Genomic DNA, 12461 nt, shown 5'->3' on the forward strand with positions numbered 1-12461 from the left:
AGAAAAACCCATCACCACAACTCCCAAATCAACAGCAACCACAGAAAAGCCTTCCACTGTCATATTAACCACAACAAAACCAGCACAACATCCACTAATTGCTTTTTTGTAAGTGGTCAGACTGGACAAGTAATGGTTACCCTGACACTAACCCAGATGGTGGAGAGTATGAAACCTTAGACAAATTACCGATCCAGATCTAAATACTTGCAGTAGACCATTGGAAATAGAATGTAGAGCAACACAATACAAAGACGTACCTTTGAATGAACTAGATCAGAAAGTAACATGCAATCCAGTAGATGGACTGATCTGTCATAACAAAGATCAAAGTGTACCTTTTACTTGTTTTGACTATGAAATACGAGTCAAATGTTGCATCAAATGTGTAAGTCTTCAACCACTGTTACAACTTCATCAACAACAACCAAAGGAACAGCAGCCACAGAAAAGCCCAGTACAAAGCTCCACAACTACTGAAAAACCAACAGTGACAGAAAGTCCACTACTACAACCACAATCACAGAAAATCCACCACAGCACCCACAGAAAAGACTACTACTTCAGCGACAACAGGAAAACCTATCACCACCACAACAACCCAGTCAACAGCAGTCACAGAAAAGCCCAGTACCAAATCCCCACAACACTGAAAAACCAACAGTGACAGAAAGTCCCACTACTACAACCACAATCACAGAAAAATCCACCACAGCACCCACAGAAAAGACTACTACTTCAGCGACAACAGGAAAACCTATCACCACCACAAAAACACAATCAACAGCAGCCACAGAAAAGACTACTACTTCAGCAACAACAGAAAAACCCATCACCACAACTCCCAAATCAACAGCAACCACAGAAAAGCCTTCCACTGTCATATTAACCACAACAAAACCCAGCACAACATCCACTAATTGCTTTGTTTGTAAGTGGTCAGACTGGACAAGTAATGGTTACCCTGACACTAACCCAGATGGTGGAGAGTATGAAACCTTAGACAAAATTACCGATCCAGATCTAAATACTTGCAGTAGACCATTGGAAATAGAATGTAGAGCAACACAATACAAAGACGTACCTTTGAATGAACTAGATCAGAAAGTAACATGCAATCCAGTAGATGGACTGATCTGTCATAACAAAGATCAAAGTGTACCTTTTACTTGTTTTGACTATGAAATACGAGTCAAATGTTGCATCAATATGTGTAAGTCTTCAACCACTGTTACAACTTCATCAACAAACCAAAGGAAGGTCCACAACAACCTCTGTAATTACTACAGAAAAAGGCAGCACAAGTTCTGCCACAATCACAGAAAATCCCACAACAACACAGTCACAACAAACCCACCACTACCATACCAGCCACAGAAAAAACCACCTCAACAACCATGGCAACACCAACCATAACTACCGAGAAGATCACTACAGCCACAGTTAAGTCTACCCCTGCAGTAACAACGGAAAAGCCTACTGTTGAAACTCCAACTGTAACACCTTCAACTCCTCCATCTTCAACATCTCGCCAAACAACCTTATGTTTCTGCAAGTACATGGATCACATTTTCTCTCCTGGTAAGCTATGTGCTATTATCATCAGTTGTTCATATTATTATTGTAATGTTTTGTGTGTGATCTATTATCAGAATCAATTTTGAGTTAGTTTTGCTTTCCTTTTGGTTTCTGGCCAAAAATAAAGATTTAAAATGTGCTAAAACTGATGTATATATAAACAGTAAATGCATGCTAACAAACACAATTGACTGTTCATCTCAGGAAAGGGTTGTCATCTTTATCGATGCAATAATAACTCTGCAATAGTTACTCTGATAATGGTATTTACATTGGAGCAATAAGTGACCACAGTCAGCAAGTTACCTTATTTCTATTGGTGTTGCGGCAAAAAATGCAGTTATTGAAACAATATGAATCCATGGTTTAATTATTTAAGATATTCTAGAGTTTAGAGAAGATGTGAACATGGATCTGCAATTAGACTTCTAATCATGAAAGCTGCATTATAAAGACAACTCTGACTTTACTCTTGTTTTTCCTCTCACATGATGAGTCATTTTGATCTACCTGCCTTGGGTTTTCTCCTATAGGTAGCTTCATATACAATAAAACTGATGGAGAAGGCTGGTGTTTCACTGCATACTGCAATTTAACATGCAGCATCGAGAAGCTTGCTAGACCATGTCACTCCACCACTCCACCAGTACCTAGCACCACCATGTCAAGTTCTGGCACTACAACACAACCTGGCTCAACAACAGTCAGTACAATAACAGGATCAACAGCAACGCCTTTCAAAAACTGTTCATATCTAAAGCCACCTCGAAAGGTATTTAAATTATTTTATCTGAACATGTACATAAATAAGATTTCTATCATATGCTTTCAATGTGATAGTGAAGTTTTATCACAACTAGCTTTGCTTCCAGGGTTTCTATAACAGTCTTTGATACATTTGGGTAAGGGGAGGAGCTTATAAAACCTATTCAGCATACTCTCTTAAGTCTTCCAAGTTATCAGTGAAATTATCAACAGTGAAGTGTAACAACAATTTAGCACATAATTACTGATTCATTTAAATGCCTCTTATATATAACGTCTCTTTTGATTTTTACAACTTCCCTGAAAAAACTACAGTAGTGAAACAGAATCTGCTCATCATCATCTATCTTCTCCCCAGTACTTGGAATACATTAGAACAAAGGCTGACTGTTGTTTTATTTCATTTAATTCATTCATTAAGGTCCCAGTTAGCTTAATCAAAACTGAGGTTATTTTTCCAGGGGTCCAATCACACAATTAATGGAAAACAGAAAAACACTTTTGGACACTCCACAACAACAACTCACAATATACAAAACCAGATAGTGATATTAATATATAACCAAATAAACAACAAAGCAAATAGCTCTAAAAAATATTTTACAAGTAAGTAATAAAACATTGCTAAGTAACTGATATGTCACTTAAGGACATAACACCTTCAAATTAGCGTTATATCCATGTAAAATTCTTTCCTTGTTTCCTGAAGTACATAAATTATAGATGTGTATAAAATATGTATATTCTTTTGCTGTTAGTAGATTTCTAAAAGTTCTACTATACATTTGCAGGATGGTGAGTCCTGGAAGCTACACAACTGCACCACGGAAACATGTGACAATGGCAGAGTAATCACAGAACATGTACCATGTAAACCAGTGACCATGCCTGTGTGTGAAAATGGGTTTGAACCAGTTAGGGTCTATGATGAAGAAGGCTGCTGTTTTCACTATGACTGCAAATGTAAGCTCAAATGAAAACATGCAACAGCAATTCAATGAGCATCTTAAAAGTGCTGAACATATGAGCAAAGTACAATATTTTTCTCTGACGTAACAGCAGTGTTCTCTCAATTTATATTTGCAGGTGTTTGCAGTGGCTGGGGAGATCCTCATTATGTGACCTTTGATGGCCAATATTACAGCTTCCAGAAAAACTGCACATACGTCCTGGTCAAAGAGATCATTCCCAAATATAATTTTAAGATTCTTATCGACAATGAGAACTGCGATGCCTCTGGAGCTGTGACCTGTACTAAAGCCTTGATCGTGTATTACAAAGACTATGAAATTATTCTAACACAGAAGAGAATCCCAAAGACCGTAAACACGGTAACTACTCTCACAACAAACTATGTCTGCTTATTCTGATTATTTTTACTTGAATATATTGAAAGAAAATGCAGCGATAATCTGAAGAAAATGTTTTGTCTTGTGTCATGTATGGTGAATATGAAGAAACCTGAGGCCTGTTTAGAAAGAAAAGAGACTCTGACAAATCTTGCAAATGTTTAGGTGTACATCAACGGCAAGCAGGTATTCCCAACCTACTCTAATGAGGACTTCATCATCACAAGTACAACAGTTAAGCTGGTTTTGAAAATCCCAGCAATTGAAGCAGTTGTGCTATTCAAAGGGCTTTCATTCAGCGTTGACTTGCCATTTTCTCTTTTCCACAACAACACTGAGGGACAGTGTGGTAAGTTGCTCATTGGTTTTCTGGTAGTATAAACAAGTTGAAAAGCAAATAAAGCTGCATGTTACACTGATAAATTAAAACTGTGCTTGAATAAATGTGAAAGTACTGATGGATGTACTAAATGTGGGTTGTAATCTGTCATGTTAATATTTATTTTCACAAGGTACCTGTGACAATAACAGGAAAAATGACTGCAGATTACCAAATGGCCAGATTCATCCATCATGCTCTGTGATGGGACATCACTGGTATGTGCCTGACAAGAAAAAGCCCTATTGTGAGAAGCCACCTCCTACACCAATACCAACACCAAGACCTACACAAACACCCTGCAAACCTGCTATCTGTGAAATTTTGAAGAGCAAGTAAGAATTTAAAGAATAAACATGAGCACATTATGTCAGTTCATCCTGCAGTATCACTTGGAGTAACACCCTACTTTCTTGTGGTTTCTACATTAAGGGTGTTTGAGAAATGCCACAAAGTAATCCCACCACAACCCTTTTATGAGGCCTGTAAATTTGACGTTTGCCACATGCCAAATTCCACCGTGGGTTGTTCCAGTCTGGAGGCTTATGCTACAATGTGTGCTGATGCATCTGTCTGTGTAGCCTGGAGGAATGCTACGAAAGGACAGTGTGGTAGGAGAGTTTTTATTTTCAGTAGAACACTAACATTGTTATTTTCAGATCTTAAGAGTACCTATTTGATGAATTTGATGTTTAAAGACACTTTCCCTTATTGTAGAATATAAATGTCCAGAAAATAAAGTCTACAAGCCTTGTGGACCAACTGTTGTACCAACTTGCAATGCAAGGTAATCACTTGATTCTATTTATGGAATATTACAAATTAAATGTTAGCAGTTACAGCTACCTTACCAACTGTGCTCACTGATCTGAAAGCCAATGTCAGAATCATAATATGCTCACAATGACAATGATAACAAGCTGATGTTGAGCAAATATCACTGTCTTACATAACATTTGATCATTTAATCAGAGCTAAAAATATAGTACAGTTAAGGCTGATGGGAATTGGACAAATTCAAATTTTGACAGTGGTGCTCGATGAAGTTAAGCTATTGACAAAGTCATGGCAGTTGATCCATATTAATTGTTGAGACATTTCACCACAAATGTGAACTTCAAGGTGGCACAAGAGGAAAAATCAGGATCATTTGAGGCATTAGGATTCATTCATTCATGACTGCATTGCATTATACACATCATTTTATTTCTGAAATTATTGTGTGTGTTTTTCACCATCAAATGTCTTCATGTTTAGATACAATGAGAAGTATGTACAACCATACCCGGGGGAGAAGGCCAACCAGATCACAGATTATAATCGTTTTGTTGAGGGATGCTTCTGCCCAGAGGGGATGACTTTGTTCAGTTCAAAGTCTAACATCTGTGTTGCCTCCTGTAAGAGAATTTTCTATCTAATTCTTTGTAAATGAATGAATGCACAAGTAAACTCGTTGTTTTTATTGTTGAAGGTTGCACTGGACCTGATGGCCAACCTAAACAGGTAAATGCTACATTACATGAATAATTTTCATTGTTCACAGTGTACTTGTTGCTGTTACAACAATAATTCTGTTCAATCACTCAAACAGCCTGGAGAGACTTGGCAGAGTGGATGTCAGCAGTGTAATTGTGATGAGGATGGTGTTCAGTGTGAGCCTCGTACATGTCCCACTCAAAAACCTGTTACCTGTACTGAGGAAGGTGAGGTGCTGGTGAACCGCACAGTGGACTGCTGTGAGACACTGACATGTGGTAAGTAATTTAGAATACTACTCCTACATCTGCTGATATAATGTTTTGACAGAAACAGGAAGGATGGTTAAAGGTCTTTGTTTTTGTTTAAAGATTAGTGAAATCATCAGGGGAAGCCTACTACTCTGCATTTTAGAACTCATTTGCTCATTTTTATTTTTCAGTTTTTGAATCAGGAATGTAAGAGGTGTTAGTTTTTGTATGTAGCTGAAATGACTGGTTAGGAAAGAACTTTGAATATACTTTGTGATTAAATGCAGCAGTATCTGCTGATGTCTAATATAAAACATTTTTAATCAATGAAAGATGGTGTCTGTCATCTGAGTAATGTCAGTTACTGTATTGTTGGTAATCTTGGTTTCATTTTATTTTGCACTCACCAACTTCTGAAACATCTCACAACCAACAGAATGTAATAAGAGTCGCTGTTCCTTGCCATCACAGAAGTGTGATCTGGGATTTGAGCTGAAGATCTACATGTCCAATGATCGTTGCTGCCCTACTTACCGCTGTGGTAAGTTCTGTGTAATGGTATCATAAAGATTTACTTACAGTAGTAGTGTGTGACAGACTAACAAACTAAACTAAGCATAAGGCTTTGATGGGATCATCATTGTTTCCATTTTTATCTAGTACCCAAAGACGTCTGTGTCTTCAATGATACTGAGTACAAGGTAAGAAATAATATACTGCATGTATTTTAAATATATTTAAATATATTAATATATTGTGTACATTTTTATTGCAGCTCTTTAATTTAGTAGTTTAGTATTACTACTAATTAAATATAAAAAAAATAACATTTATGTTGAATATATTGCACCATTTGTCTGTATTTTATTTTGCTGGTTTTTACATAAAATTGGCTCAGACTTTACATTTTGTTGTTTATAGCCCGGTATGGAGTTCTCCAAAAACCTATGTGAAATATGCCACTGTACTGACTCTAAGGATCCTAACAGCAAGTTGAACGAGATTGCATGTTATGTGATCGAGTGTCTCTTCGTGTGTCCTGAGGTACTTTTTAATTTTATATATATATATATATATATATATATATATAGTCATATAAATCATAAGTCATATAAGTCAAACTAAAACACAAAGCTGATATTTTTTACTTTTCCATGTGTCATACCAATGCACATGAAACTAAAACTATCAGACTGGCTAAAACCACTTATGTTAAGTTTTTTAAAATTTTGATAAGACTATCGTGAGCAATGAAAATGTTCTGTTAATATTGTAAGTACTAATAATTTTGTATCAATTTAATTGATTGAACTTGCAGACCATATTGATTTGTGCATCTTTTCAAATAGAGCCATGTGTATAAACCCCAACCTGGACAGTGTTGTGGGTCATGTATACCTACAAGCTGTGTTTTGGAGATCCCAGGCTCAACTCCGATAATTATTCCTGTAAGTACAGTGTAATGCAAACGTCAATGACTGTAACATTAAATTGTGGTATTAGTTAGAATTGTTTATGTTTACTAACTGACCTCTTGTACACTGCTAACAGCCTTCACAGTCTTGGTCACCACCAGGTGACAACTGCACCAAGTATGATTGCCAGAAGGTGAAGGATGAGTTTATACTTTCTAAAAACCACATAACATGTCCTGAATTTGATCCAAAGAACTGCATTCCTGTGAGTATCCACGCCTGAAAGGAGCATAAATTCTCATTTCTAAATACTTTGTTAATAACTCTGAACTGCTTCTGACTCATTTTAGAGTTCACTTTATATCCACTTTATCTCAAACAATTCAAAAATTGCTTTTATCAAATTGAATAAAAAGAATTAGGGTCTAGTTTTTGTGCTTCTTCATTTTTGTTTTACAGTGATAGGATTTACCTCTCTGAGATTAGATTTTGATTCAGGCCAATTATTCTAATGAGCATGTATTCAAAAACTTGGGGGTTTTGAATGCACTTAAATTGTGTAGACAACCAAAATAGGCACTGCACTGTAAAAAGTGAATATCCAACAGGGTATCCAAGGAGCTTAAAAATGTATCTTAAGTGCTTCAACAAACTGTTTTTATATGTATACAAGCCAAATGAAAAGAAATAAATCTGTAAATGACCTGAAATGATTAACACTTTAAGCTCACGTACATGGTTAAAGAAAAATGAGGGATGTAAATACGCCAAATGTGCTCAAATGTACAAAAAGAGTAAATAGTGAACAAGAAATAACATAACATCACCTTGAGGGAAAGCACCACTAATACAAGTGACTTGTGATTGTATATTTGTCAGTGTTGTATATTTGCATACTTTACATTCCATATTGTCTATATTACAGGGAACTGAACAAACTGACATGAATGGTTGTTGCAAAACCTGTAAGTATCAGTCGTTAAAATCAAAATACACCCTATTTTTTTGTTACTTTGAAATGCAATTTTACATAAAAGTATATCTCTGTGAATTTCATCTACAACTTCAGGATAATACCCCTGGCGGAGTGAGTTTACGTTTTCTACTGTTTCCACTTTTACTCACAGAAAGTGTCAATAGAGGCAAAAGACAATGTATCCATGATAGATGGCCTCAGACTGATATTTAAAGGCTCATTTGGGAAACATGCCTACACACATTATACAACCAAGCTCAATACACCCCGAGAACAATATCACTGTAATGTTAAATGATTCAAAATTGTACCATCTTGCACTAATTGCACTATTTTTAAGTTGAAATTTATGGTATTTGTTCTTACGTATAATTACAAACAAACAGGTTAGACAGACTACACTTAAATTACAGGCCCTTGCTTTTGATTTCCAATTAAGTCTAACAGCATGAACAAGGTTACAACACAACCTGCGAACACCACAAGTCAATGTACCTGCAGTTGTGTGCTGCATGGATTTTTATAGAAAAATGAAAAAACAATTCATGTGTGATTCACAGGTATTCCTCGTTCCAACTGTCAAAAGAAGACAAACACCACCTATCTGCGGATAAAGAACTGTAAGTCAGTTGAACCAGTGGAAATTACAGCCTGTGAAGGATCCTGTGGACCGTCATCATCAATGTGAGATTTAATAGATTTATTAGTACATCTGGGGGATGTACAGTTCAGAGCATTTTCTCAGACATGCTAAAATCACCTTTTAAAATTAATTGGGAATAGCAATGGCAGGATAAATGTTTGTTTACAAAGGACAACAGCTGACCAACACTGATCCTGTCTGAAACTTTATTTACAGGTACTCTGCAGAGAGCAACAGTTTCATGCATCACTGCACATGCTGTAAAGAAATGGCCACCAGTAAGAAGAAGGTGGAAATGAAGTGCACTGATGGCAAAGAGATGAAGCACTTCTACATTTCAGTTGATAAGTGTGGTTGCCAGGAATGTACTGAAAACACCAAAGGCTAACATAAACATTTTAAGACTGAAAACTAACCTGACTAAAATACTCTTATAAACTTTAATATTTCCTCTCCAAAAAACTGTTAGAGAATCAAGACTCAATATGTGAAAACCAGCAGAGACACACCTCTGAGCATTAGCTGAAAGCACGTACCTGAGAACAGTCCAATACAAGATATATTAGAGCAAATTAGTAAAATGCTTAAAACAGCAGTCTGAAAGGCTTCTCTTCCAGTGAGAGAATTACTTTGAGCTGTTACACCTTCATATTTTATGTCAGCAATGCTAAATGGTGATAAAATGTTTCCTACACTTCTGGACACTGAACCTTTGAACTTTCAGAATACCTGTCATCATTTTCTCATTTATTGTCAGGGAGCCAGGTCCAGATAGTTCCTCATGAGGACAGAACATATTGGTGTTGTTGTCTCTTTTAGCCTTTTGAAGAGGTGGTTCCTTTGTCCAAATCTCATGGTGTGATATTTTCAGGGTGTTTCTCTTCCTTTTACTGTGCATGGTTTTAAAGATAAAATACAAGATTAGGTTCTGATTCTCAGTATGCTGTACCTGTCCTTTGTTATACTTTTTTTTTGCCATCATTTCCAATTGCACCATCCACATAGAGTTTCTCATGATCCATTGAATGTAGCTTAGTGATAAAGAAACGTAATTAGAGTATCAAAGCTTCAGGGTCCTTAAAACTCAGTGAACTGGTGATTGTGTCTTTGCTTTTTCTTGTTTCTTATGAAGTTTTAACTCAATATATTTGTATTTGATGCACCTTCTGTATTCAGGGGAATCATTTAATTTCATTAAATAATATTATTCCATTTGCCTACTGCACCATGATTCATGTTTTATATTCTGGGGTCAGTGGAGATCTGGGGCTTAGCACAGAAATGTAAATGAATTTAGGGCCATGCTTCAATTGATAAATACCATTCAACCTTTTTGGAAGTGGTTTTAAAACATATTTAAAAATCATTTGCTTTCAATGACACTACTTGTCTAATATCAAAAATCAATCAATATGCAAATGTGTTGGGAAGAAAATGAGTTGCTTCACAGTGCCTCTCAGCAAAGAAATGCCATTAACAAGACCAATCATGAAAAACAAAGTGGCCATCAACTCAAGCATTGCAGTGTTGATGGCATGTGTGCTGATACAGGTGAAATGACTGTCCATCTCCTGGCTTTTGATTCATCAACTAGTGATGTAATAGTTTTAACACACTTGCCTTGCAGGATATAGCTCATTTAAAGATGGCACTATTGATTGATGTTTACTCCCAACAAAACAGAATCCAGCTGCTCTGGCTGCACCTTTTGTAAAATGTCTACCCCGATGACAAGATCATCAGGATGGTGACATAATGCCTGTCAGCAATAAGCATAATGTGCATCTCATCTGTTGTTGGCTGAGCTTTAGAGAGTCAAACTGGGACCCTGAGAAGCTCATCTGCATCAGTAACCTGGCAGAGCTTACTTACTACCTTACTTAGTGTAAGGATCTGATCTTCATGCATCTTTCTCTACACACTGCGAATGACTGTGGCTGTGGGACTGTCTGAAAGACAGGATGTTGAAGGCATGCAACAGCCTTCAGTGGAGGACTCCAGCTAGAGTCTGCTGCTTTGCATCTGTCTCAAGGCAACAGGACTGAAAGTCTCCTCATGTAGAGGACTTTGGTCTGAATTATTGAGAAATGCAGGCCTTTTTTGCCATGAAGAGAAAGCCTACTGCTCTGATGGTATAATCAGCTGAATTTAAATCACTGAGCATGTCACTGCACTGCCATGCTTCTGTGGACCCTCAGATATAGAGGAAAATCCATCAAATAGAATTTTTAACTGACAAAGGAATCATGAACAAGAATAAATGTTAAAACACATGTATTGACACATAGAATTTTACAAATACATTTTTACCATTTGTTGAAAATCTTTTTTTATTATTATTTTGAATTGTGATTTTTAAAATGACATTGAGAAAATTGCTGAACACAATGAGATGGTGTGTATCTATAATAACATGTCTTAATATACTGCTTTGTGAACTTTAGAGCTACACAACAGTATGTTCAGAGATGTAATTGTGCGTATACACAGGTATATTGTTTACTTTGAAATCAAACACAGAAGTCACGAAGCTTCATCAAAGGTGAGCAGTGAGGGTGTTAGGCTGTCTCAACATACCCACCCACTGTACAAAGACACCACTACATCAGTCAGTACCATTACACGTCATTGCCTGACAAATGGAGCGTTGTCAGTTGAATATGGCATCAGATCTCCTGTATTTGAAGTTGACATTGCAGGTAGAGGATGACGGTTGCCAAGGATCTAGTATCAGTTACAAATCCAATTCTGTTCACAATCCAGATGCAATTCAAATACTGCAACATATTCTCTCACCACATTTAAGCAAACATGAGCTTATGTGAAAGTTAAGAATATAACTTTACACCTTGTAAAGGAATCCAACAGCAAAATAACTTTTTCTGACAAATCTTGCAGAAACATCATCTGGCTGCATTTTAAAGTCCCTGCTGTTTGGATTTGAAAATGTATAGTGACTCCTTGTATAAGTCAACAATCAACTTAAATGTTTACAGGCTTCTTTTTCTCTCTATTTCTCTCTATTTTTCTCTCTATTCTTGTAGCCAGGGTTGATTTTCCTCAGATAATTTTCCTTTTTGTATGATCACAAATGTTTTGGGGGTTTTTTTTGGCTTAATATTTTTTATAATAATGGATAGATTTATCATGTGTGTATTATTTTCCAATGTATGATATTATAACATCTAATGTCTCTCTGGTATCTGTTGACTAAGAAATTGTCCAGCATTCAGCAGTTGAGAGAGACTTATCAAGGCTGGTAGTGGCAACTTTGTGTTAGTTTCCTTTTTTGCTTAACTTTATTTTTAAATACAAAGGCTGAGGGAAATGATCTCTCCTTTCATCCAGTTGCTCCTCTGCTGCTTCCTCTGTGTGAAGTCATATGCATGTGCACTTGTCAAAAGCAGATTAGAAACCTGATTATTTGTACACACGGCCAAGAAATCACCCTTTAGGAAGTTTACCTTGGGAAACAGGTGTTCTTTTAACACCCAACCCAACTGTGAAAACCAGCTTTTTGTTTACATAGCATTCAAGAAATTTGTATAAATCCCAAATTGACCCAGAATCAAAAAGTAAATGTGTTTAACCTGCAGATAGTATTCTTGATACTGTAATCTGTAGTTTTT

The 12461-nt window shown here is 36.4% G+C and overlaps 1 protein-coding gene across 1 annotated transcript; it reads left to right on the forward strand.

Annotated features, from left to right (window-relative positions):
- The first annotated feature begins 1358 nt into the window (after positions 1-1358).
- LOC108876752 (intestinal mucin-like protein) lies at positions 1359-10057 on the forward strand. Its single transcript, XM_018666462.2, has 19 exons — positions 1359-1581; positions 2112-2350; positions 3135-3306; positions 3430-3674; positions 3858-4041; positions 4205-4406; positions 4504-4682; positions 4789-4858; positions 5329-5468; positions 5543-5574; positions 5663-5825; positions 6235-6339; positions 6459-6499; positions 6720-6842; positions 7148-7246; positions 7350-7478; positions 8139-8178; positions 8750-8873; positions 9049-10057. Exons 1-19 carry the CDS (start codon positions 1398-1400, stop codon positions 9218-9220), a joined length of 2643 nt encoding a protein of 880 aa, XP_018521978.1. The 5' UTR covers positions 1359-1397; the 3' UTR covers positions 9221-10057.
- Positions 10058-12461: the final 2404 nt, after the last annotated feature.

This window comes from Lates calcarifer, unplaced genomic scaffold, assembly GCF_001640805.2.
Source record: "Lates calcarifer isolate ASB-BC8 unplaced genomic scaffold, TLL_Latcal_v3 _unitig_5772_quiver_1190, whole genome shotgun sequence".
Classification (NCBI taxonomy): domain Eukaryota; kingdom Metazoa; phylum Chordata; class Actinopteri; family Centropomidae; genus Lates; species Lates calcarifer.

Excerpts from the sequence above, each read along its gene's own strand:
- LOC108876752 (XM_018666462.2), top strand. The coding sequence starts at position 1,398 with ATGGCAACACCAACCATAACTACCGAGAAGATCACTACAGCCACAGTT. Across the intron at positions 5,575-5,662 it reads CTGATGGCCAACCTAAACAG|CCTGGAGAGACTTGGCAGAG; the intron begins GTAAATGCTACA and ends TCACTCAAACAG. Across the intron at positions 7,479-8,138 it reads ATCCAAAGAACTGCATTCCT|GGAACTGAACAAACTGACAT; the intron begins GTGAGTATCCAC and ends TCTATATTACAG.